The sequence below is a fragment of the Pongo pygmaeus genome, chromosome 1 (genome assembly GCF_028885625.2).
Source record: "Pongo pygmaeus isolate AG05252 chromosome 1, NHGRI_mPonPyg2-v2.0_pri, whole genome shotgun sequence".
Classification (NCBI taxonomy): Eukaryota; Metazoa; Chordata; class Mammalia; order Primates; family Hominidae; genus Pongo; species Pongo pygmaeus.
Window position 1 is genome coordinate 113,677,674 of NC_072373.2, and position 27,758 is coordinate 113,705,431.

General features: G+C 40.1%; 1 protein-coding gene across 7 annotated transcripts in view; it reads right to left on the bottom strand.

Annotated features, from left to right (window-relative positions):
• Positions 1-27,758, bottom strand: part of SLC22A15 (solute carrier family 22 member 15) — a 91,205-nt gene that overhangs the window by 39,914 nt on the left and 23,533 nt on the right. For all 7 annotated transcript variants that reach the window (XR_008492284.2, XR_010123708.1, XR_008492296.2 and 4 more), the window contains 3 exons: positions 8,034-8,166; positions 6,867-7,031; positions 391-520 (listed from right to left, as the gene is read on the bottom strand). Coding sequence is in view for 4 of the 7 variants with exons in the window: in XM_063651584.1 (XP_063507654.1) it covers positions 391-520; positions 6,867-7,031; positions 8,034-8,166 (428 nt within the window). In the remaining 3 variants the exon portion in view is untranslated. The remainder of the gene's footprint in view (positions 1-390; positions 521-6,866; positions 7,032-8,033; positions 8,167-27,758) is intronic.

Consider the following 27,758-nt stretch of genomic DNA (forward strand, 5'->3'; position numbering starts at 1 on the left):
AGTTGTCACTACATATCCAATATGAATACGCTGTTCTACAAAATCATACCTCAGTCACACACCTAGCACATAATGTGACCCAGCCTGAAGACCTTTAAGGTTGAGGTATTAGGTTAAAAAAGCAATTGGTTGCCTATGCCAACAATGTGAAGGTTACAATGCAGTGTATTGAGAGGTTACTTTAAACAAGGGATACCTGCATTCTGAATTAATTAAGCATCTCTCTTCCCAGGAGCTGCCAAGAATTGGAGCACTTGCAGAATTTAGTTCTTCACCAAAGTCAGTGCAGGCAAGCTCCTGAAAGGGAATAATGCTGCTCATTGACCCACATCCTCTTAAGACATTGCTTTGGCTTTTTAAATTAAAACTCTAAGAGGAAAAACTACTTACAAAGATAAGAGAAAGACCACCGTTCCCTGCAGGTTAACCAGAATGGCTAGGGTCCTCCAGGAGCGGATGAAGTATCCTAACAGGGCATATTGGGCAATGCCAACTGCAAAGAAGAGGCCTCCAATCGATCCTAATTCAGGGAAAACAGAACTGTCACTGGAGAAAGCACCATCTGCAGCACCATTTCCAACCCCAAGTTACAGAGACAATTTCTTTCTGGTGAGATGTCAGCCCTATGCTGGCAAGTATAAGAGGCACAACAGAAAAGAAAAAAAAAATCTATACTAAGTTGAACATCAGAGAATGAAAGTATCATAGAGGCCAGAAAATTAGTGGAAATAAAGGGAAGACAGACGAAAAATACAAACTATATGGGAACATATAAATTTTAAGAATTTGTCTAAATGCTTTCTGTATTGCCTGTTGTACTGACATTTGCCTGAACCTCTGGCTGAGGCTTGGAAATATTTTTGCCATATGGGTAATATGGTTTTTAGGTCATGAGGTTATTGCAATACCAGAAACTTAATCTTTATCACACATGCTGCCCTTGAAGTTTCTTTCTTTTCTTTTCTTTCCTTCCTTTCCTTTTTTTTTTTGAGACAGAATCTCGCTGTGTCGCCCAGGCTGGAGTGCAGTGGCAAGATCTCGGCTCACTGCAACCTCCATCTCCCAGGCTCCCAGGTTCAAGCAATTCTCTGCCTCAGCCTCCCAAGTAGCTGGGATTACAGGCGCCCACAACCATGCTCGGCTAATTTTTTTTTTTTTTGTATTTTTATTAAAGATGGGGTTTCACCATCTTGGCCAGGCTAGCCTTTAACTCCTGACCTTGTGATCCACCCACCTCAGCCTCCCAAAGTGCTGAGATTACAGGCGTGAGCCACCTTGCCCAGCCGAAGTTTCTTAAAGCACAACTCACTCTCCCAATTCTCCCTACTGCCTTCTCTACTTAATGTATTACTATAGAATACATGACATTTTGTATTTATTTCTTTCCTGTCTTTCCCAAGTAGAAAATAAGCTCCCTTAAGCATGGATTTTTGTCAGCACGATGATGGAAAAATATCAACCATGGAATTGTAAAGAACCTTACGCTTTTTGAAATAAATATTGAGATGGGTATTAAACCCACAGGCTTGCCCAATATTCTTGCAAATTCTATACCCAATATTCTTGCAAATTCTATACACTTTCTATAACTGCCACTATTGCTATTAGTGGTAGTAATAGCTATTATTTATTAAGCATAATGGTTTCACATACATTGTCCTATAAAGTAAGTACCATTATCAACCATATACTGAAGTGTAAAATAGCTCAGAGTGGTTAAATGAAGCTGCCTAAGGACACAGAGCTGTAAGTAGCAGGGCCAGGACTTGTGCCCAGGTTCTGCACCATTCCTCTCTTCTATCTCCCCTCTATGGAAAGGCAATTTCTGTGGGCATTCCGCAGTGACAAAACTTTGTTGATCTTGTTACAAAAATAATAATCTTGTGATACATGGGTTTTCTTTGATTCCTATCCATTGCTTATTACTTTATAACAAATAAGTAATGGCTTGTATACTGTTTGACCTAGTGAGGAAAGGGAGAGCTAGAAAGGGAAGCTGATGTGACAGCATGTTCAGAATATGTGGTCCAATGAGTAGTGGGATGAGGACAGTGCGAGTTTCCTGGAAATTTAAGACAGTCAATAGCTACTACACGTTCACTGCTGTAGGTCAAACAGCACCTGGCTTCCAAGAATAAGACTTCTTGTCTGTCATTGCTCAGAATAGTCCTGAGCACTCAGTATCCCTTGACAACAATGTAGGCAAAAACAAGAAAGCCCAGAGGATGGGATGGTTTCAGAGGGACCAAGTTCAGATCCTAGTTCTGCTACATACTACTCTGACCTTGGGCAAATCACTAAATGTCCCTGAGCCTCAGTTTTCTTATTGGTGAAACAGAAATAATAGTGCCTACCTCAAAGGGTAGTTTTTATTACTTTCAGATGAAATAATGCATGTTATACAAATGTTGGATATTGTCCTAATGTAATCTGGATTTAGCCCTTCTATTTATTAACCTCAAAAAAAAAAAAAAAAAAAGCCATCTGAAAGCCTCCTGTTGAATCTATCACAGAATATTTGCTACCTGGTTCTCCTTCCTAATTCCAAGAATGCCCCACCGGCTGTTGGAGAACTGACTTCCCTGACTTAATCTCTGTGGTTCAAATGGGGCCTGCCAAGTATAGTTCCTCTAACTGCAGGGTGACCCCAATCAGCTGAGCCGATCAGAGGCCTTACCCAAGATTTTAAATACTAGACTTGGAGCTGCTGGGCCCTGTCTGTGACTACGCAGAGGAAGCTTCTCAGAGAGGATGGGGAGCTGAAATGAGAAGCATCTGAATTCTGGTTCTGGGCATCTTCAACGCCTGGCTCTTCATGGTCTAGTTATCCTAACCAAATGATTTTCCCTTATATATGAGCTCATTAGAGTTGAGTCTCTGTCACAATCAGTAAGATCTGGCATCAACTGGACATGATGGACAAGAAGAAATGATTCAAAGTTATCTAGTTTGGTGACCTTAAATACTGTGACGACATAGGCAGAGGTCCCAGAAAATAATGTAGCTTTTAGGTGGAAAGAAAGTAATAATTTTTATTTAAGGAGTCAATAAATATTCATATCTAATGTCCAGCAAGAAGCTGAACATATATGCCTGTAAATGACAACAGGGAGAAAGCGTAGAGATGAATATAATAAGGCTCTATGTTATTTGGTTTAATTAATAAAAATTAATTAATTAAAATTAATAATTAATAATTAAGAAAAATTAATAAAAATAAACATTTCAAGTCACCTTTTCTGGAGTATCATAGGTGGCTTTATAACCATGTATATGCCTTTAAGTACCATGCCTATTTTAAAATTTATTCTCTGCTTATTTTTAATTAATTTCAACTTTGCTATTCCTGCTCAGTTTGCACTAGTAAAAGCTAAATTTCAGCAGGTTAGAAAATAGTATATACTTATGACTTCATTTTTGTAAATGGTACCAGTAATCCATCTAGTTTTCAAATACAGACCATGAAGTCTCCTTGAGTTATTTTGCTCTCCCCATCTCTACTGGTCCTTTAGCAAGTCACTTTCCCACCAAAATCCAGCTCAGACACATCCTCTTTCTTCTCCACTGCTTCCATCTTGTCTAACCTACTACTGGTTTCATGTGGCCAACTATAGCAGCCTACTAAATGATCCCTCAATTTCTGTACCTACCAGAGTAATCTTTCTGTATATGAGACCCTATCACTCCTGTATTTAATATGCCCCACTGGCTTCCCACTGTACTTCAAGTAAAAAACAAATTCTTCATTTGGCCCATCACAGGCCCTGTATCATCTGGTCCCTCCCAGTTACTTCACTCTTTCCTTAACTCTCTACCCTGTAGTCATGAGAACGTTTTCAAAACTTTTCAAAGAAGTTCCTTCCTGCTTCAAGGCCTGGGTCTTTGCCATTCCATCTAGCTAGAATATTCTTCTCCCAGAATTTCACAGGCCTAGGTCCTCCTAATCATTCATGTCTTAGATCAAACATCCACATCGAGGTTTTCTCTAACTATCCTATTTAATATAGTTACTCCCCACAATTACTATCTAGCCCATTACCCTGCTTCATTTTCTTCATTGTACTTCTAATTTTCAGAAATTATCAATTTGTTCCACCTTTCCTAAGTAAAGCATAAGTTCCATGAGAGCAAGAACCTTCCCCAAATCATCCCTGTCTTTTCCACCTTTTTATCTAAAAAAAGCAGTGTCTGGTACATGGCAGAATCCGTTTAATAAATGAATGCTGTGTAACAGACATGCAAAGGAAAAGCTCTGGAAGCATACATAGCAATATGTTAACCATGGTCGTCTCTAGGGGAATGGGACTACATGTATTCTTTAGTTTGATGACGTGTGCATATATTTCTTAATTATTTCTACAATGAACATGAATTGTTATATGAGACATTAATATAAGAAAACAAATAATAAATATATTAATATGGAATTTTTCACAGCTTCAGTATTTTTTGTTTTTCAGTTCTTAATAATTTTCAGTGAATTAGCCGGAAATCCTTTTTGTTAAGTACTACACTGCAAACTGGTCAAAAATGGATGCTTGCAGTTTGTACTTGTGCTTTTTGGTATATGTTTACATATTGTTTTTTACATATTGCAAATATTATTTTGTAATAAGCATAATTTTTCAAACTAATTTTCATTGCCAAATAATCAGGCTATTTCCAGCAAATCCCCTATTGCTGAACATTTAGGGTTTTCTCTGACTTCTTGCAATTCATAAGCATATTTGAAGCCACAGGTTTAGATAACATCATTCTGGAAAGAAACCAGCTTGAAAAGAAAGACCAAGGACAAAACCCTGGGGAAGACCTCGGTTCATCAGAGAGGGAAGGAAGCTACTCAAAAAAAGTTCCAGGTGCTATCAGAGCCTTACTTTGTCCTGGGTGCAGGGCTGTGTACTGGTCTTCAGGGAACTCTCACACTTGCTCTGAATTTCACATTGAATTTGGCAACCATGTGGTTTCACTGTTACAGTTTTTCTTCCTCTCTCCCTTTTCACTTTGCTACAGAAATTTTGATAGTCTCATCTTAACCCAGCATCAAGGATAAGAATGAGAGGTCAAAACACTCCAAGGGGGACTCTTTTCACTGGCTTTAGGCAACTAGCAAGAGAGCAAGAGACCAGGGTTGGTCCTTTCCCCTAACACATGCAACATGACAGGAAAAATACTTAGATAATCTGGCAGGGTGGGAGTGGCATACGTCTTTTATAAAAGAGCATCTTCATGCAAAAACTAAAATCAAATATAAATACTTTAATGGAGAAATGTTAAGAGGTACAAGAAAAATATGTATTCATGGTGTTCTACATGAGCACAATTTTGGACCTCAGGAAAACTGAAATCAAAGGAGAGAGTGCCTTTATCCCTTCCCTGGATACAGGGAGCAGGCATGATCACCATCATTACCAACTTCTTAGAAAGTCCCAGGAAATTGGCCATACTATTCAGAAAAATGACCCTAAAGTCTCAATGCAAATTGAAGACTCAGAGGAAGCTTTTTCACTCATCCCAGCTTAGGACCGGTTCCAAAAAGACTTTAGAAGTTGCTACAGACAAGGTGAATCCTAAGGCAACACTGTGTGAGACCAGCAGGAAGCCTGTCTGGAGAGGATGGAGCTGGTGTCTCTTCCTCTCCAGCCTAGTTCTAACTGATCCAACCCTATGGATCCTTCTGCTCGACAGCTGTTTAGTGGAGATGCAAACAGACCACAAGTCTACTTTATTTAGCCTTGTGTCTTCCAGTTTGATACAATAGCCCATACAACTTCAAAAACAACACCAGTTAGAAATAACAGGTTGACCAGGCCAGCACTCACATGAGGTGACATGCTGAAGTTCCAAGAGGAGAGTCTTTGGGGAACAGTGGAAGGATGACCTGAGTATCATCAAGACCCAGGTTACAGTTCTGGCCCTGTCAGCTATCAGCTGCTGAAAACAGGCATGTCACCTCACCTCTCAAAGGCTCAATTTCATCATCCACAAAATGAAGGTAGAAATCCTTAACTTGTAAGCTCCAGGAATATTACAGATGGATGTCAAATGCCTAGCATGGTAGCTGGTACATAAGAGATGGCTGGCACTGTGTATCAGGTTCTAAGAAATGGCCTTCTCATATAGATCCTCCCAAAGACACATTTCCATCAGTCACACGGTCAACCTGTTTCCCATATCCATATAAGAACATCCATGGGAAACATTCAATCATTGTCAAGTGAATGAAAGTAAAAGAAACAAAAAGTTATCATTGCAAACCTAAGTCTATAAAGTCTTAGACACAGTTACTTCTCTTATGACAATATTTGAAATTAAATAACCTTTTAAAATCATTTATTTTGCTATCTATGTAGTTCTTGAGAAAATAATGGGATAGTCAAAAATAATTCAGTCTCAATTTTGGAAATTAAATATCAATAAAGAAATGCTACAATAGTACTATGTTGACTTGAGAGCAGTAAAAACAAAAAAGGGCTGTGAAACAAAAATTTAACAAACTAAAATAAAAAGGCTGTAAGAAAGGAGTTTCTAGTATTTCCTACATCTGCACTATTTTTCAGTTTAAGTTGTAAAAATTTGCTAGTGTCCTTCTGAGGAAATCAATACTCTCCACAGTAATCTGTAGGCAGTCCATGAGGCGGATGGCAAGCTCACATGTGAGGCAGGACACCAGGAAGACTGTCTACAGAGGAATATTAATAAAATGACTTGTTCAGGGTCATACAGAACAAAATCAGAAAAGCAAATCTAATAGTTGGATAAAGTACCTCAAGTCCAAATGCATTTCCAGACTCTAGGATTAAACTGGGTCCCTATAAGATTTTCTGGAGCTGCTCACCCAGTCCAGAGCTGCATGATTTAAGTAGTACCTGCAAGTGCCCAGTAAGCGGTGCCCACACATTCATTAAGCAAGACAAAGGCCACCAGCGACATCCCTCCATTCATCATGCCCACCAGGAAGCGAGTTATTGCAAAGAACTCATATGAGGGGGAAAATCCATTTGCAATTGCAAATAAGATGTCAAGAGCAAAACCTAGAAAGAGAGAACAATATTCAATAATCCAGAGGCAAACTAGCATTTGATGAAAGTAATAAATTATATTCATTAGCTTATAAAATAAATGTTTATAAACTTAAATTTTCTGAGCTGTTTTTGTGTTTTTTCTTTTGGTTTTTGTTTTTTTTTTTTGAGACGAAGTCTCACTCTGTCACCCAGGCTGGAGTGCAGTGGCACAATCTCTGCTCACTGCAAGCTCCGCCTCCTGGGTTCACACCAATCTCCTGCCTCAGCCTCCTGCGTAGCTGGGACTACAGGTGCCCGCCACCACGCCTGGTTAATTTTTTTTTGTATTTTTTAGTAGAGACGAGGTTTCACTGTGTTAGCCAGGATGGTCTCAATCTCCTGACCTTGTGATCCACCCACCTCGGCCTCCCAAAGTGCTGGGATTACAGGTATGCGCCACCGTGCCCAGCCAGCTGTGTTTTTTTTGTTGTTTTTTTTTTAACAGCTTCTCTTGGAAACTATTTTTTTAAAAAACCATAAGGTTTACTTTATTACATGATTTCTGTCAATCACAGACAATTTTCAATTATTCACAATAATGCTGGAAAATGAAAAATCCTTGCTCACACTCAGCTTGTCAAGAGCACTATGCCAAGTCCTACAAAGCTCATTTGAAATGAATCAACACAGAGAGATATAAGGAAATGGGCCTAGTACACTGTCACAGTCTTTTACTTCTCTCCTTAGCAACATGGCATAAACTAAAATTTGGGGGTTGGAGAAAGCACCATCACCTATGAAAGGTTTAGAACACAAATATCTGACTTTAACTAGGTGGGCTAGTAACTTAAAAGTGCCTGGCCAGAAGCACTCGAGCTGCAGTTTGGCCTCTTGCCAGGGTAATAAAGATCAGCTCTGTGTCCATATGCCAATTCCCGGAGAACCTTAAGGAAATAGTCCCCTTATTATTTCCCTAAGAATCTTAGAGAAATAAGCCCTCTCATCCAGTTTATGAATACTCTAATAGATTACCTGTGAGATAGACTTTTTTCCTTCCGAAGCGATCTGAAAGCTGACCAAAAGAGATAACTCCAACAAATACACCACTGAAGAAAAAAGAGCTTGCTGCGCTGACTTTGTAGGATCTGTTGGCAATTAAAAACCACTAGAGGAAGATAAAACAAAAGAGAGACATGTAGGATTCAGTTAGCTATTAAAAAACCAAACGTGCAACAAAAACTTGAACACCAGAACTTCTATACTGCATGATCCACTATTAATCAGAATTCAGTAGAATTTGTCTCAGACAACATCCAATCAGATTTTATCTTCAGAAACACTAGAAATCACTATTATTATGATGCACTCCCACAGTTATCTATACATATCTTATTACAGAATTGAACACAGTGTATAATAGCTAATTGCTTATGCATCTATTGACTATGTCCCACATCCTAAGGCTCTGTGTTTCTTGAGAGGAGCCTTGTCCCATTTATTTCCATTCTCTGATGCCTAATATACTATATGACATATATGAAGCAATAAATACATGAACTTTTTGTCCAATAGGCTTGTGGGTTTAAAATCTCTTGAGTATTTTCCTCAAAAAGATTAAACACAGAATTACCATATGATCTGGCATTTCCATTTCCAGGCATATACCCAAAAGAACTAAAAGCAGAGACATGAAGAGATATTTGTACACCCATGTTCATAGCAGCTGTATTTGCAATAGGTAAAGGTGGAAACAACCTGTGTCTATCGATGGATGAATGAATAAACAAAATGTGGTATACACATACAGTGGAATATTACTCAGCTTTAAGAAGGAATGAGAGAATAGGCAGAGATTTGTTAAAGGATACAAAATTACAGCTAGATAAAAGGAATAAGTTCTAGTATCCATATCACTGTAGGATGACTATAGCTAACAATAATATATAGCTTCAAATAGCTAGAAGGAGGATATCAAATGTTCCCAATACAAACAAATGATAAGCATTTGAGATGATAGAAATGCTAATTACCCTGATTTGATCACTATACATTGTATGTATTAAAACATCACCATGTAGCCCATAAATATAATTATGTCAATAAAATTTAAAAAATAAAAAGGAAGAGGCCAAGTCGGGCGGATCACAAGGTTAGGAGATTGAGACCATCCTGGCTAACACGGTGAAACCCCGTCTCTACTAAAAAATACAAAAAATTAGCTGGGCGTGGTGGCAGACGCCTGTAGTCCCAGCTACTCGGGAGGCTGAGGCAGGAGAATGGCGTGAACCCGGGAGGCGGAGCTTGCAGTGAGCTGAGATCACACCACTGCACTCCAGCCTGGGTGACAGAGTGAGACTCTGTCTCAAAAATAAAAAATAAAATAAAATAAAATAAAAAGGAAAAAAATTCTGATTCATGCTACAACCTAAACTCTGAAGACATTATACCGTATGAAATAAGCCAGACACAGAACACAAACATAGCATGATTCTATTTACATGAGGTACCTGGAATAGTCAACTTCATAGAGGCAGAAAATAGAATGGGTGGTTACCAGCAGCCAGAAGGAGTGGGGAACAGGGAATTATTACCTAATGGAACAGAGTTTCAGTTTGGAATGTTGAAAACGTCCTGGAGATGAATAGTGGCAATGGTTACACAACAATTTGAATGTATGTAATGCATCTGAAACTACACACTTAAATGTGAATAAAATGGTAAATTTTATATCACATATATTTATGACAAAAGAAACTCCTTTAGTATCTTCTACTTTTGGGAAACTTAGGAAATTAAAGAGAAAGCAACCATTCTCTGCTTAAAACACTACTATCTCAAGTCTTTTCTAGTGATGTGTTAAAGATGATATTTGGTTATAAGAATAAAAGTGAACCCATGTCACAGAATAACCTCAGAGAACCAAGAGACCACTCATCCTTCCTCTTCCTGGTCCCCTTCGCTAGAGTCAGTGCTGACAGGTATGTGAAGGGCTCCTCCTCCTGGACAACTTGCAATAAAGAATCTTCAGTTGCTCTCTCCACCTTTCAGATCACTCCCTTCTGATGCTTCACAACCAGTCATCAAGGCTCAAAGTACATCTAACTTCTCTCCTTCCCTCGTAGTCTTGTAAGACTGGATTGATAAAGGTCTTGACAAGACAGCTTCTGGACATCTCTATGCAAAACCACCCACCAAAAAGACTCAGGAATTGGGAAAAACAGATGAGAATAATGTCCCCTCACTAATGTATGCTTTACTTCTGAATTCCATTCTTCACATGCAATTCTTAACAAGTTAAATTAGCTGGTTTTCCTAGCCCTTCTTGGATTTACTATTTCTTTCTTTCTTTTTTTCTTTTCTTTTTTTTTTTTTTTTTTTTTTTTTGGCAGGGTTTCGCTCTGTTGCTCAGGCTGGAGTGCTGTGGTGCCTTCACAGCTCATTGCAGCCTTGACCCCCCAGCCTCAAGCAATCTTCTTGCCTCAGCCTCCCAAGTAGCTGGGACTGGAGGAAACCACTTTAAATAGGTGGTTCAGGGGAGGATTCTGGGGGGAGGTGACATTTGTGACCTGGATGATGACAAGTAACCAACCACAAAAAAACTCTTCGGGGAAAATAATTGCAATGGCCCCAGGTGAAAACACACCAGTGTATCTCTAGTGGAGGTGGTATGAAATTAGGCCAGCGAAGCAGGTGGGCATCAGATCATGCACGGTTAGGCCACAGTAAGGAGCTGAGAGATTTTATTCTAGTGCAAAGAACGAATATTGAATTACTGGGTTTATGTTTCTAAAGATCACTCTGGCCACTTTATAAGAATGCAATATGATAGGAAAGAGTGGAAGCAGGGGAGTTACAGTAATCATTTAGAAGATAATGATGGCTTGGATGAAGGTGGAAACAGTGGTGATGGAGAGAACTGAATGGACTTGGGATGTATTTTGAAGGCAGGACTGTCAGATGTTGTGATGGAGATGTAGTAGGAGTAGAAAGGAATGGAAGAGTCACCTAAATTGTTCATTTTAGCCACACTCTGGGTAGTTGTGACATTTATCGAGACAGAGAAGGCCGCAAGGGGTGTTAGGTACATGGTGGGAATTCAAGAATTCTGTGTGAAGAAGCTCAGACAGAGTACGCATATAAAACATCTAAGTAGAGATGTCAAGCAGGCATTTGGCTGGGAGTCAAGCTCATGGGAGAGGTTATGAAGGTTTATGAAACTACAGATACAGGCTGGGTGCAGTGGCTATGCCTGTATCCCAGCACTCTGGGAAGCTGAGGCCGGTGGATTGCTTGAGCCCAGGAGTTCAAGAGCAGCCTGGGCAACATGGCAAAAACATGTCTATACAAACACACAAAAATTAGCTGGGTGTGGTGGTACACACCTGTAGTCCCAGCTACTCTGGAGGCTGAGGTGGGAGAACTGATTGAGCCTGGGGGGTTGGGGCTACAGTGAGCCATTACAGTGAGCCTGGGAGGTTGGGGCTACAGAGTGCCGTTGCACTCCAGCCTGGACAACAGAGTGAGACCCTGTCAAAAGTGAGGAGAGAGGGGGGGGGAGGGGAAACGAGGAGAAGGGAAAGGAGAGAAGAGAGGGATAGAAGAGAAGAGGAGAGAAGAAAAGGAGAGAAGCAAAGAGAGATGAAAAGAGAGAAAGAGAAAGAAAGAAAAGAAAGAAAAAGAAAGAGAAAGTTTCATATAAAAGAGATAATAAAAGAGCTGTAGCATTTGAAGAAAAAAATTTTGTTTTGTAAAAAATTAATTTATTTTGTAACATGGATAGTTCTGTGGTAGAATTTTTGACTCATGAGGAATGCTTATGGTAACATTTTACCAGATCTAAAAGTAAATCAATATGAGATATCAGGTTGTCTTAGAAAAGACAAGACTGTATCTGTCACAGGGAGATCCCTTCTTTTACAATGGCCAATATACACAGCTTGATTGTACTTGTTCTTAATACCCTGAAATTCAAACACTTGCTTTTTTTTAAATTTATGTTCTTAGTGTCTGTTTTGGTCTTTTCATGCTTTTAAAATCTGGCCTGCAACTTTAGTCTTCATTAACCTGCACCTCAAGTTTCGCTAGTCTGTCTACCTGGTCAAGATATTGATCTTGGCCTGTTTTATTGATTAAACACAAAACTGATCTGTTTTGTGTTTAATCACTAAAAAATGGCTAATTTGAAAACTCCATAATCAACTATTCTGTTGCCTCATTTGCTGAACTTCTCAAATCCATGGAAAAGGCTATAATACTATCCTTTTAAGTGGATAGCTGTCAACTTTTGTGGCAATTTTAGGAAGAAGTAGCCCAAGGGATGTTTGAGCAGCAAATTCCAAATTCTGATTCTCAGGTTGCCATTTCCAAGTGTCAAAGTAACTGCTAGTAATTTTTCTTCATGTCAATGCTAGTTGGGCTCATGTATCTCTCTATTACTCTTGGAATACATGCAGGAACTGACAGAAAAATGGAAAGACAGATTTTTCAAAAGCAAATTAGAGAATGTGAAGCTGGAACCCACATCTCCCTGACAGATCCTAGTGAACTGGGGATGGTTGACACAAGGATGCCAACTCACAGATTCAGAACAATGGGTTGACAACCAGCCCTCCACATCCTTCATCTCCCAACATGTGAGATCTTGGTTTTAATGTTTTGTTTCGCCCAGTTTTAAAAACTTTTCAAGTATTGTTGATATATGTATCACATACCTACTATGTGATCTAAGGAGTTTTATTTTGTCAACGCCCAGACAAGATACACTAGGATATTGAACCCTATAGTATTTGAGAAAATGTATTGGCGTAATCTACACTTAAAGTTTTGGAAGGAGCTCACTCAGCAGACTAGACTCAATTGCTAGCTCATTTTCTTCCCCCTTTGGTCAATACTTAGTACTAGGGTAAAACCTGAACCAGGATATTTCCAGGTCATTTTAAGTTAAACTATAATAAACCTAAATATGATAAGTGTGGCTCTCAAGAAATGTGTTTTTTATGAGTCTTTAGATTTTAAAAATCACTAATTTATAAGTCATTCAAACCCTGTTGAGTAGAGATTATTAAGGTGATGAATTTTGTATTATTTTTTGTTAATAATAGGCCAAATCCTAAAGCCACAGAATGAATGTTCTTTTTATGTTAAGGTACTTCAAATTGAAAAATCATTTGCAAATTGAAAAAGCAGGAAATCTACTTTTCTTTTCCCATATATTAACAGAAAAGGAAGACTATAAAGACAAAATATTTTCAGTCTCTCAGGCTGACTTACATCTATTTCTGTTTTATAATCAGCATCTGTATTTTTGTTCTTATGCACTAAATTGAGTTGAGCATTCAATATACTCTATTTTCAAAAAGGATTTGAGGGGCACAGCACTAAAAGCACTCGTATAATCATTCACTGATCTAAAGAAAATGGACCTGAGAGAAAATCAGGCACAACTGGGGGCAGAACCAATAGCAGGTGCCTCCAACATAAAAGATGAAAGGAACATAAATATGGCAAATACAGGCGTGAGCACAGAGCCAGGGCTATGCAGTGCCTTCCAGTTCCTAAAGAGGAAAAAAGCTAGGTGAACAGAAGTGAAGGCGGTTGAGACAGAGACACTCTTGGTTGGGTACTAATGAAACATTTGGAGGTTTCTTTTTTTGATATTTATATTCTTACTGCTTAGATGCTGAGAATAAATGGCATGCCCTGATAAGGGATAAAGTACTGGCGTACATCAAGAAAAGATGCTTTAGCTGCAATACAGAGAACAGAATGGAGGTAGGAAGCATAGGAGTGGGACAATCCATCAAAGGCCATTACAACCATGCAGGCCAGAACTGGAGACTTCCAGAAGAGAAAGGATTCATGCTGGATATAGGTGCCTGGAGTTCAGAGGTGAGATCTGGGGTGAGTCATCCATGAACAGATATTATTTGAAGCCACCAGAATGGATTAGGCCAACCACAGACTGAATGAAGCTTGAAGATAAATTTTAAAGGAAGCAACCAAATGTATCTTTAGCACCTCTCTTAAAATCATAAAACCTTAAGCTTTATAGACATGTCACAAATCAAATAAATCATTTTCCTGAAATACAAATATAATCTGAAAAAACAAAATATTGCTTTAAAATGGACCACATGCTTATGTAATCCCCAAAACAAAATTAACATCTGAGTAATGAAACAATGTATATCAAAGATATGTCAAAGAGGAAGGCTGCCATACCTTATAACCAGATAATAACCAACCAACTTTCACATAATACTCTCCCCTCATCCCCAACAGCCAGCCTTTGGTATGTAAATTACAATATATTGGCTAAGACTTTCTATTTTTTCACCCTCAGCATGTGTTCCCTTCAGGAAGCTATGGAAAAAGTCAACTGAGTACTAGAAGGACTACTAGAAACAAGGGGTCCTTTTGACTTAGACAGGGTAACAGAATCAGATGTCACTAGAAAGGATGGGGAAGGAAGAAAAGGAAGGTTGCATGTCAAGCATGAAGTGAGGGTTATGGCCTGTGTGCTTGGGGAACAACAGGGAGAAGGCTGGGGATGAGGGAGAAGAGAATATAGATGCCCCTCAACTTACGACTGGGCTGCCCCCCCACCCATGGTAAGCTGAAAATATGGTAAGTTGAAAATGCATTTAATGCACCTAACCTACCGAACATCATACCTCATAGCCTACATTAAATGTGCTCCAAACACATTATCCTACAGTTGGACCAAGTCATCTAACACAAAGCTGACTTTATAATAAAGTGTTGACTACCTCATGTAATTTATTGAATACAAGAGAGCACTGTAGAGAATAATATCACTTGTTTGCCCTCAAGGTCACATGGCTGACTGGGAGCTGCTGCTGATGGGGAGCTGCCCAGCATCATGAAAGAGGATCCTTCCACACTTACTACTAGCCCAGGAAATGATCAAAATTCAAAATTGGAAGTACAGTTTCCACTGAATACTTTTCACTTTTGCATCATCATAAAGTCAACAAATCACATGTTGAGCCATCCTAAGTTGAGGATCACCTATAATGTGTTTTAAAATCAACTTCCAAAGTGGTTATTTTCACACTTAGCTGATCTTTTGTTTCAGGGTGTATCTTACTCCACAGTGTGTATTTTAAATACAAATACCTAATAAATTTCCATTTTTCAATTGACTTGTATCATTTACACTTACTGTCTATCTGACATCCTGGTGTACCCATATGACACAAACAAGCCATCTCCAGGTTTCTTTCCTTTCCTTACTCCACCAAATAGCCCTGTGCTGTTATTATTATCCTTCCCTACTGTATTACAGCACAGAGATCAGGGGATGTTTCTTTTTTTTCTTTTTAAGAGACAGGGTCTTATTTTGTTGCCCAGGCTAATCCATGAACTAGGAGATGTTTCTTAAGTTGATCATGAATATTAGGAAGAAGAGCAAGAAGGACCTCTGTCATACTGACTCCAAGAACTGAGAGACATATCCAGCCTCTACTCTGAGCAACTTCTCCTTGGCTCTGCAAATGTGATAAATTTGTCTGCTTCTGTTTTTTCCTGTGACCTAAACAACCCATTGTAGGTTTTTTATTTCTTCTTCTATTTTATAGTGACATTTCATGGAATAATAGTTGAAAAACATGCTATAACCACAAACCACTCTAATGAAGGGAGAAGTGAATGGTAAAGAAAAAAATCATTTACACCAAGCTTTTACAAGCAGTGGGTCATTTCCCTCCCACAAGTGGGCTTTGCCCTTTCTTGCCCTCCCTGTTTTGGCTCAGGGCAGGTGACTGACTCTGCATCACCCACAGATGAATAATGTAGGACGACTGTCCTGCAGAAGTCTAGGTAAGGGTATGGTTACCTAAAGAAAAGCAAACAGATTTTTCATTCCACTTTTGCCATGAAGCATGACACCTGCCAAAAAAACCACTCTCAGTACGCACTGTGCCCTCCTCTCCCCACTCCCCGCTTGCATCCCCACCTCCTCCCCCGTGAACTATTCATTCTCCACGACACATCTTAAGTCTCATCTGACTTACCCCAGCGGAGCTTACCACTCTTTCCTTTCTGCCACATCACCCTATTTTTGCTTTACAATGATGCATGGTGAAGTGTGTCCATTTGTCTCTCCCCTATGATGCTGTGAGCTTCTTAAGGGCATATTTGTATCCCCCATGCTAACCTTAAAGTGTCTGTCAGCACTAATTAATTATTTGCTGAATTATTTATGTAAGAAGAGCAAGTGCCATCATCTTATAGGCATCTTCACACACAATATCTTCAGGTCATGACTTCAAGCATCAGGTTGTGGGTTTATGGGCATACAGGGAACTACCTAATTGGTTACCATTTCCTTGGAGCCACCGAATGCCATTCTCTTGAAAAGGAGTGTAGACAGATTTAGAATTTGAGGGGGTTTCCTTCTTCCTATAGCCAATCTGACAGCTAGAATACTTGGTTTTATCTTTAGCCCCTGAAAGCATTTTAGTTGGTCCACAAATATCCCCACTGAGAGAAGGATATACAATCATGCAGGGATAAGAAATGTGCCATGGATGATTCACAGTATATCAAGGAACCTGCAAGACAGGCAGGGGCTGTGGCAGTTTAGACAGTAGTACCTAGCCCCTCAGCTGACTGCTGTATCCCTTCTAAAAGGCAGACTTGTTCAGGGACCCACATAGTTCACTAGTCCCAACACAGCCTTCTCTGAAAGGAGGACACACCACATGACTATTCAGGGCATAGCCCAACTAATCATAAAGAAAAGGAAGACAAAGGGCAGGTTACCCTGGTTGTCCAAGCAGGTCAACCAAAATGGGCAAACAAGACTGGGCCCGTGCCTATTGATCAAGCCTCTTGTTGCTGGAGGTCATGCTTTGATGAAAACCAAGTCATATTATAACTGCCACGGCCCTACCCAGACTCCCAGCTTGTCAGTATTTCAAGGCTGCAGGGATGAAGCCAACAGCAGCTTCCTAGGATCCCTGCAGCACATCCATAAGGGCTCTACACAATCAGAGAGCCGCTATGGTCTCCTGTGAAAAATTCTGAATGGCTCTGATAACCATTCTAACCAAACTTCGGCCCTCCCCTGGCCTGTATTTAAAATAAAAATAATTACAACTTTGTACATGAAAATCTAACTTCAGGAGAAAATCAGGTAATCAGAGGCCTCCTGTGACTAGGGAGTACTTGGACAGGGTATTTCAGGAACAGTTTCATGGTGATTAACTAACTTGCTTCATTTCAATGTAGTTGTCACTCTGAATTACCACTTAATGGGTGAAGTGTGCAGGCTATAACAATCAGTAGTACAGGCGTAAGGAAGCAAGACATTAAAAAAAATTAGCCCCTAAAGCAATTAATTGCAGTGAATTTTTCAAATAGTTTTAATACTCTGTCTTTTGACCCCAGGGTATGGCTTGGGGAAAATATATTAATCTCAAGATAATAGTCAGTCAATTTCAGCTCTTCAATATCCACAGTGATATTAAGAATTCCAACCTTACACTTTTTGGTTGCAAACATTAATTAAGCATGATAATTGTGTGTCTCCATGATATTTGGTGCTTTCTGAATGAGTCAGAGCTCAGGGAATAATCTGAATACAGCAGACAGCAATTTGCTACATAAATTCGCTCCAATAGCTATTAGCTCATTTTAGAATAGTCAAGACTCCTAGATTAGAGTTTTGCATTAAATACCAAGTTAATCACAACTACCTAACCTTTTATTTGCCCTTCCCAAAAACCCTTCTAAAGAAACTTCTGCAAGGCCTGACCCAAGTGTAATAAGGTGCAGGGTAGACATTAAAAATGTGTGTTTTTAACACAGTATCTTTATACTATAGAGTTTTGTAGAATCTCTCTTAATATTTATCTTCCAAAATTTTATGTGATGGGTCAACAGGACTTCATATTTGTTTTTTAACTTTGATTTCAAACAAGATTATTTCAATATGAACCAAACATTACCTATATACCACAGATTATATATTAAGGATATTCACCAACTTAGTGACAAGTTTAGGTACCAGTTTCAATACTCCTTTAGAGATTTCCAGGAGCAAGTGAGAGTCTAGTGAGGTCACTGAAATTGACTTAATGCTAAGAAATTAAGTGGAGGGTTTAGTTTGGCACTGCACTTCACCGTAATAAGGATGAACTCAACACAGTGCAGAGACTAGTAGCTCCTCAAGGACACCGGCTAAAGAGTAACTGATGTCAACATGCTGCCTGGTGCTGCTGGCCTTGGCTGCCCCTTGATCACCATTCACATTATTCTCCATTCTGCTGCTGTCTCTCCTTGATTCTTATCATTTTGTTAGCAGCAGCAGGAAACTTTCAAGCTACCTATACCATACCAGCACTCGGAACAGCACCCAGACAGGGCTCTAAAGCACAAAGCAGAAGTACAGTGCGTGAACTAACATATAATTCACACTCTGAACGGTGGGACGGGGGCACACAGCACAGACACTTCATTGGTACCTCAATATAAAGGACTTCAGGAAAAACAAGAGATTCTGTGTTAAACATGTGAAACAGAGGAGGCCTTTGTTAGGTCTCCCTGAATCTATTCAGAGGGGAGAGACATGGTGAATGTTGTCACTGGGGCAGGTGGTTGCGGGGCTCTGAGAATACAGTGAACTGCTGAGAGCAAGAGACTTAACTATTGTCCATTCTATTTAATTCTCCTTTGTTATTTTTTGTTCTATTAGGAAAAATGTACATTTATTTGAGCTTGACCAGCAATAAAGCTTAATGTAATCATTACTACTTCCACCGTACTTGAGTGGGTTTTGTGGGGGTGGAACACTGGCCCGGCTCCTCATGAGTCTGACACACATGCCCCAGGTCACATCACCTTGTAGAAGGCAGATGCTGACACCACTCACAGATGGGCTGCCTGCCTGGCCTCCTTCCTTCTGCTGGCCCATGCCACAGTGGCCAGGCTTGTTTACTAACTGTGGGGCACTGAGGAGGTCACCCAGCTACTCTGAGCCCATGTCTTCTTCCCTTTTTAATTAGCAGACTAGTATTATTGCTTTCTCTTCTCCCCTAGAATTCACTCTGTCCAAAGCACTCTCAAGCAGGTGACTGCGAGCATCTTATTTAGCTTTCAGCCTAATGTGTTGGGGAAGAAATGAAACTTTTTATATGAGGAATGCAAGCTCTCCCTAAATTATTGGGCCCAGAGAGGCACTGGAATGAAGCAGCAGTCATGTCCCCATCTCCCCTTGAGCCAAGTATCATCTCTTGAAGCTGCTTGCTATGTGGACTCTAGATTGATGCCACTGGTAGCTATACATTAACCTAACAATGCTGCACACTGGACACCATAACCCCTACTCTATAGTTCAACAATATACAGCCAATTACTGATCAATGTTATTTATGTAAACTAATGAAAACTCCTAACAAACAATCTTGTATCCACCCACTCCTTGTTCCTCTTTTTGCCTTTAAAAGATTACTTGCCACAAAGATTGAAAACAGCGCTTCCTACAGTAACCGGGAAGTGTTTCCTGGGCAGCTGTCCCCACCCTGGCTCAAAGAAACTCTTTAAAATTATATTTTGTGCCTCAGTTTCTTCCTTTAGGTTGATATTTCATGCCCCATACACTATCTCCCCATGGTCACTGTGCTAACTGTTCTCAAATCTGCCAAGGCATACTCCCATTGGCTCTTCCTGTCCCTTCACTGCCAGTGAGCCAAGGGGCCCAGGCAGAGTTGATCTTCACCCTGTTCTCATGGACATATTTCTGGGGCTGCCACAAATGGCTGGCAGTGGCAGAGGTTCTGAGGCCCTGGACCCTACTCCTCTGCAATGACAACAGCAAAGTATCTAGCTCTTCTAAATACTGAAATGCCATCTAAGATACCATTTAAAACTAAAGGCTTCTATTCTTTTTCATTTTTTAAAAAAGCTTGCAAATCACTGGTGAAGTGGAAAGAATATGAGCTCATCGAATCCCAGACTAGCAGCTTATTAGGTGTATGATTTAGGGAAAATTCTTTAAATTATCTTCATCTGTTATTTCACTAATAGAGTGGGGTCGTTGGTAGGACTAAATACACAGCATCTATGGAAGGCCTCTGGCAGAGAGACTCCCATCCCAGAGTGCATTTTTAAAAAGTGGTTAGCTGCCTCTTCCCTCTCTCCTATACCTACCAGACCTTGTATAAACTCATCTTCTTACCCACAAACTCAGTGCAAAGTATGGAATGATCTCATCACAGCTGAGGATCCCACGGAGGTTGTGGAGTTCTGTCCTGTTGTGTGGGTCAGCGATGCCACCTGTACTCCTCCAACAAAAAGTAGGCAGGCCACAGCCACCCTTGCAAAGCATCATGAACACACTCAGGCTGAAGCAGCCAGTTCAGCATCTGGAATGCTTAAAAGATAATTGATCCCAAATCATGACCCCAGAGTTCCCAAAGAGCCCTGAGGGAGGGTGGAGGTGCCACAGGGCGGCAGTATGGGGATCTCATCTAACTGTGCAGCAGGGACAGCCCATGCCCTGCTCCCCATGTTGTTCTGGATACATCTTGAAGCACCTGCTGGAGACTGAGGGTCACTATTCGCACAGGTAATTTGTACCTTGAAATAAACCTCTGAGGGTGGATAATTGTTTGACACCCTGGTGGGATGAGGAATATAATGTGTACCTCTATATCACGGGAAGAAAGTACCAAGTATTTAGAAACGTATAATTATGAATAACTATAATCAAGGTGGATAATAACATATACATCCCAGTCTAAGCATCTCAGTGGCTACACATGATGGGAATGAGAAAGAGGACAGATGAATAACACAGGAAGAGGGAGGGAGACAGGGTGAGGAAGCAAGGGTGAGAAACAGAAACAGAAAGGCACACAGAGGCAGAAATGATAAAGACAGACAGAGGGAAAGGCAAGACAGAGAGCGAATGCAATGGATACAGAAATAGAAAGAGAAACAGAAACAGAGAGGTAAATACAGACAGACTGAGATGAAGAGACATGGGAACAGGCAGAAACAGACATACAGACAAAATGACAGAGACAAGAAAGAGCAATAAGGACAGAAGGTGGGGAGAAGAGAAGGAAAGGAGGGAGGGAGGGGACACAGAGACACAGATTGACAAAGACAGATGGCAAGGGAGACAGCGATTCATAGATGCACCCCAGTGGGCTAAGATACAGGTAACAGGAAGAAAAAGATGTAGCTACTATCACAGGTGGCAAGGTGAAGGCTGTCTCAGCCCTTAATTCTTTTCCTCTCAGAGCTGCTTTAAAGATCTTCAGCACTTGCCAAGGAAGCCGTTTCACTCAATTTCTCCTGTTTCTAACACTCTTTATCTTGAGAGTAGTAGTTCCCTGGGTTCCCTTTAACTAATTCACCCTTCCTTCTGTCTTCCACCTTCAGTCAGGCACTATTTATTGTGAGATCCTAGAAGTCAGCACAGGAGATACAGTGTGGACCAGAGTGCCTCATCCCTGTTGTCCTGGAGTGCAGGATCTAAGAGCTCTCTCTCTTTATAGCAAGACTTCTCTAACATAAGGCAGGTAATAGTTGCTCAGTGAACACTTGTTAATAATGGTATACCTCTGGAAATACGTAAAAGGGCTCCTAATTATAGCTTAGGATACATATAGTGGGATATTTTGCATAAATGTTGCTTAGGTCAAGCTGTCACCCTGGTACCACAAGCATTCTAATCAAGATTGCATTGTCCAGTGGTGGTCAGCTGTCCTTCTCTTCAGAGAGCCCATTCTCCAGCAGGAGCTACTATAAGGGGTTGTCAAAAATGGGTGCTTTGCTTATTCTTGATTAAAATAGCAGCCTATTGACTAGTAATAATGAATACCAAAAGTGGGCTAACACTGAAGTTGAAGGCATTCAAGATACATGGATTTTGTCAATATATTAGGGGTACTCCCCACCCTTGCAGGAATTTGAGAGATAATCCAATGTGTAGGTACTCCACCTACAGGGTTATGCTCTCAGCTAAAACTCCTCCTTGGTCCTGAGCCAACATGAACTCTGGAAGCTTCTTTCTCCCTGATGCTGGCTGAGGAGTGGAGGTTGGGAGTAGGAGTGGTGGTATCAGTACCCTGCCTATGGAAAATTGGAGTTTACCTACAGTGACCTACCATAGAAGCAGTGTTCAAAACATCTAGGAGACTAAAGAGCTTGGACTTCTCAAGCCTGCAAGACAGTTTTTTATGTGCTACTTTGATTACAAGAATTTAGTTAATAAATGTATATATTGTATATGTGGCAGAATTTGGTCTGGGATTTGCTTTAATTATAATGTAGTAATAGATTTACTGGAGAGCAGACCTATAGTTCTCACTCATTTCAAAATCCTATGGAGATCGATCCTAAGTAAAACCAGGGCTTTTTGGAGAAATGATTAATTTCATGTTTCAGGGGTGGGAGGTACAAGATGAACTTGGAATATCTTGTTATGCCAAAAATTTCTGATAGGCATATCAGAAATGATAGGCATGTCAAAAGGACACAAGAGGGATCCCGCTTCCAAGAAGACTAAGTAGGCATGCTTTTCCTTATTCCTTCCACTAAAGATAAGAACAGAAACCAATAAAATTCAAAACAGAAAAACGATAGAAAAAAATCAATCAAACAAAATGCTCGTTCTTTAAAAAGATCAATAATATTGACAAATCTCCACAATGACTGAGAAGTAATTAAATAAGAAAAAAAGACACAAATGTCCAATACCAGGTAATAAAAGGGATATCATTTCAGACCCTGAAAATATCAAAACAATGATAAGGTAATACTATGAACAATTCTATACGCATAGATTTGACAACTTAGATAAAATGGACCAATTCCTGGAAAAGTACAAACTACCACAACTCATCCAATACAAAATAGATCATTTGACAAAATAGCCCCATAACTATTAAGAAAATTGAATTCATAATTTTAAAACTCCCCAAAAGGAAATCTACAGGTACAGATAATTTCACTGGAGAATTCTACCAAAGGCTTAAGGAATTAATATCAACTCTACACAATCTCTTCCATAAAATCTAAAAGAAGGGAACACTTTCCAATTCATTTTATAAAGCTAGTATTACTCTGATACCAAAACCAAAGATAGTATCAAAAAAGAAAACTACAGAGCAATACTCCTCACAAATATAGAAGCAATAATCCTTATCAAAATGTTAGCAAATAGAAATCAGTAATATATAAAAAGAAGCATGTACTACCCAAAAATGCAAGGCTGGTTCAATATTTGAAAAACAATCTCTGTAATCCATCATATTACAAGATAAAGAAGAAAAATTACACAGTCATTGCAATTGATGTAGAAAAAGTATTTGACAAAATTCAATATACATTCATAATAAAAATTCTCAAAAATATTGGAATGGGGAGGAGAAAGAGCAAGATGGCCAACTAGAACACTCCAGCAATCATCCTCCCCACAGGAACACTAAATTGAACAACTATCCACAAAAGAAAGTATTACCAAAACACCAGGGGCTTGCTCTAGGTCCTGCTGCTTGCCACACAGAAAGCCAGTCACTGAGACAACAAGTATTGCCAGGGAAGAAGGCTTTATTGGGTGCTGCAGCCAAAGAGATGGGAGATCAGTCTCAAATCTGTCTCCCTGACCAACTAAAACTGGGGACTTATATAACAAGGAAGTAATATAGCTACATGCAGGAAAACAGGAATTAAGGAGAGGTAAGGAAGCAGTCATGATGAATGAGGGGTCTGGCCTTTCACTGTCTGGATGCAGTGATCTGCCGAGTTTCAGTTGCTTGATAATATCTGAGAGGCCTAAGGTTCAGTTTCCTGAGGAAGGAACTCCAATAAGACAAATATAACTTTCTCTAGTTTTAAAAATAGAAGGGTCAATTTCTTTGTTTATTCAAAAGAAACCATAAACATCAGCTCTTTGGGACAATTGGGTGAGTTTCAAAAGGACCTTCTTAAGAACCACAAATCAGGACTGGTCACAGTACCTAGTTTTAACATCACATCAAGGAAAGAGGCACCTAAGAGGGTAGGAAAGACAGTCTTGAATTGCTGACACTACCCTTCCCCCATCCCACAGAAATACCACATGGCATAGGAAGAGAGAATCTGTGTGCTTGGGAAGCAGACAGCACAGTGATAATGGAACTTTGCATTGGAACTCAGTGAGTCCCTTCACACCACAAAGCAACACAGGGCAGAATTCAGCTGGTGCCCACAGAAGGAGCATTTAGATGAGCCCTAGCCAGAGAGGAATCGCCCATCCCAGTGGTCAGAACCTGCGTTCTGGCTAGCCCCACCACTGCAAGCTAAAGAGCTCTGGGGTCTTCAATAAACTAGTCCTTGTGGCCTAGACTGCAATTCCTGGGCAAGTCCTGGTGCTGGGCTGGGCTCAGAGTCAGTGGACTTGGGATGCATATGATCCAGTGAGACACCAGCTTGGGTAACCAAGGGAGTGCTTGTACTGCCCCTTCTGCAATCCCAGGCAGCACAGCTCACAGCTCCAGGAAGAGAGGGAAGAGTGAGTAAAGAGGGCTTTGTCTTGCAATTTGCATACCAGCTCAGCCACAGTAAAATAAAGCACCAAGCAGAGTCCTGATGCACCCATTCCAGGCCATAACTCCTGGATGACATTTCTAGACCAACCCTGGGCCAGAAGGGAACCTGATGCCCTGAAAGAAAGGACCCAATCCTGGCAGAATTTACCACCTGCTGGTTAAACAGCCCTTAGACCTTGAATAGAATAAATATCAGTGGTAGCCAGGCAGCAGTCACCATGAGCCTTGGACAAGACCCAGTTTTATGTTGGCTTCAGGTGTGATCCAGCACATTCCCAGCTGTGGTTGTCATGGGGAGAGACTCCTTCGCTAGAAGAAAGGAGAGGGAAGAGTAAAAAGGACTTTATAACTTGGATACCAGCTCAGCCACAGTAAAATAAAGAACCAAGCCAACTCTTAAAGTCCCTGATTACAGGCCTTGGCTCCTACATGGAATTTCTAAACTCATCCTGGGACAGAAGGGAACCCGCTCCCCTGAAAGAAAAGACCCATGCCTGTCAGCTCACCACTTGCTAAGTAAAGAGCTCCTGGGCCTTGAATAAACATCAGTGGTAGCCAGACAATAGTTGCCACAGGCCTGGGGCAGTGTTGGCCATGGGCAAAGGCTCCTTCTGCTTGAGGAAAAGAGAGGGAAAAGTAAAGGGGACTTTGTCTTGCAATCTCGGTACCAGCTCAGCCCCAGTAAAATAAAGCATGAAGCAGATTTTTAAAGCCCCTGATCTCAGGCCCTACTGCCTGGATGGCATTTCCAGACCCACCCTGGTCCAGAAGGGAACCTGCTGCTCTTAAGGGAAAAGATCAAGTCCTAGTAGGAGTAATCACCCACTGACTAAAGAGCCTTTGGGCCTTGAATAAACATCAGCAATAGCCAGGAAATAGTTGTCACAGGCCTTGGGCAGGACCTAGTACTATGCTGACTTCATGTGTGACCCAGTACAGTCCCAGTGGTAGTGGCCAAAAGAGTGCTTATGTCATCCTTCCCCTAACTCCAGGGAGCTCAGCATGGAGAGAGATGCTGTTTGTTTGTAAAACAGTAAGGGAAGAGAACAAGAGGCTCTGCCTGGTAATCCAGGAAATTCTCCCAGATCTTAACCAAGACCACCATCGTATCTCTACAAGTTTGTAAGAGTCACAGTGCTACTAGGCTTGAGGTGCTATCTAATGCACTTATGGCTGCAGTGACCAAAAACTTAGATCACAACATTCAATCACTTTTGAATATTTTGAAAGCCTTCTCAAGAAAGACAAGTACAAACAAGCCCAGACTGCGAAGATTAGAATAAGTACCTAACTCTTCAATGTTCAGGCATTGACGAACATTCATAGGCATCGAGACCATTCAGGAAGACATGACCTCATCAAACAAACTAAATAAGGCACCAGTGACCAATTCTGGAGTGACAGAGATATGTGACCTTTCAGAGAGAATTCAAAATAGCTGTTTTGAGAAAGCTCAGTGAAATCCAAGATTACTCAGAGAAGGAATTCAGAATCCTATCAGATAAATTTAACAAAGAGGTTGAAATAAAAGGAATCAAGCAGAAATTCTGGAGCTGAAAAATTTGACTGACAAAATGAAGAACGCACCAGAATCTCTCAAGAGCAGAACTGATCAAGCAGAAGAAAGAATTAATGAGCGCTTAAAGACAGGCTATTGAAAATACACAGTCAGAGGAATCAAAAGAAAAAAGAATAAAAAATAAGAAAGCATGCCTACAGGATCTAGAAAACAGCTTCAAAAGAGCAAATACAGAGTTATTTACCTTAAAGAGGAAGAAGAGAAAGACATCGGGACAGAAAGTTTATTCAAAGAGATAATAACAGAACTTTCCAAACCTAGAAAGAAAGATATCAATAGTCAAGTACCAGAAGGTTATAGAACACCAAGCAAATTTAACTCAAATAAGACTACTTCAAGACATTTAATAATCAAACTCTCAAAGGTCAAGGATAAAGAAATGATTCTAAAAGCAGCAAGAGAAAAGAAAAAAAATTACCTATAAAGGAGCTCCAATATGTCTGGCAGCAGATTTCTCAGTGGAAACCTAACAGATCAGGAGAGAAAGATATGATATATTTAAACTACTGAAGGAAAAAGACTTTTATCCTAGACTAGTATATCCAGTAAAAGTATCCTTGAAACATAAAAGAGAAATAAAGACATTCCCAGACAAAAGCTGAGGGATTTTGTCAACACCAGACCTGTCCTACAAGAAATGCTAAAGGGAGTTCTTCAATCTGAAAAAAAAGGACATTAATGAGCAATAAGAAATTACATGAAGGTCGGCTGGGCGCGGTGGCTCACGCCTGTAATCCCAGCACTTTGGGAGGCCAAGGCAGGCAGATCACAAGGTCAGGAGATCGAGGCCATCCTGGCTAACACGGTGAAACCCTGTCTCTACTAAAAAAATCCAAAAAATTAGCTGGGCATGGTGGCGGGTGCCTGTAGTCCCAGCTACTCAGGAGCCTGAGGCAGGAGAATCACGTGAACCTGGGAGGCAGAGCTTGCAGTGAGCCGAGATTGAGCCACTGCACTCCAGCCTGGGCGACAGAGCAAGACTCCATCTCAAAAAAAAAAAAAAAGAAATTACATGAAGATACAAAACTCACTGGTAATAGTTAAGTACACAGACAAATACAGAATATTATAACATTGTAATTGTGGTGTATAAACTATGCATATCTTGAGTAGGAAGACTAAGAGATGAACCAATCAAAAATAATAACTACAACTTTGTAAGAAACAGACAGTATAAGAAGTTATAAATAGAAACAACAAAAAGTTAAAAAGCAAGGGATGAAGCTAAAGTGTAGACTTTTTGTTAGTTTTCTCTTTGTTTGCTTGTTTTTGCATAGGTAAGTTGTCATCAGTTTAGAATAATGGGTTATAAGATGTCATTTGTAAGCTTCATGGTAACATAAAATAAAAAAACCTACAACAGACACACGAAAAATTTCAGAAAGAAATTAAAATATACCACCAGAGAAAATCATTTTCACAAAAAAGAAAAAAGGAAGGAAGAGAAAACCACAAAACAACCAGAAAACAAATAACAAAAGGGCAGCAGTAAGTCCTTAATTATCAACAATAACATTGAATGTAAATGGACTAAACTCCAATCAAAAGATACAGAATGGCTGAATGGATTAAAAAAACCAAGACCCAATGATCTGTTGCCTATAAGAAACACAC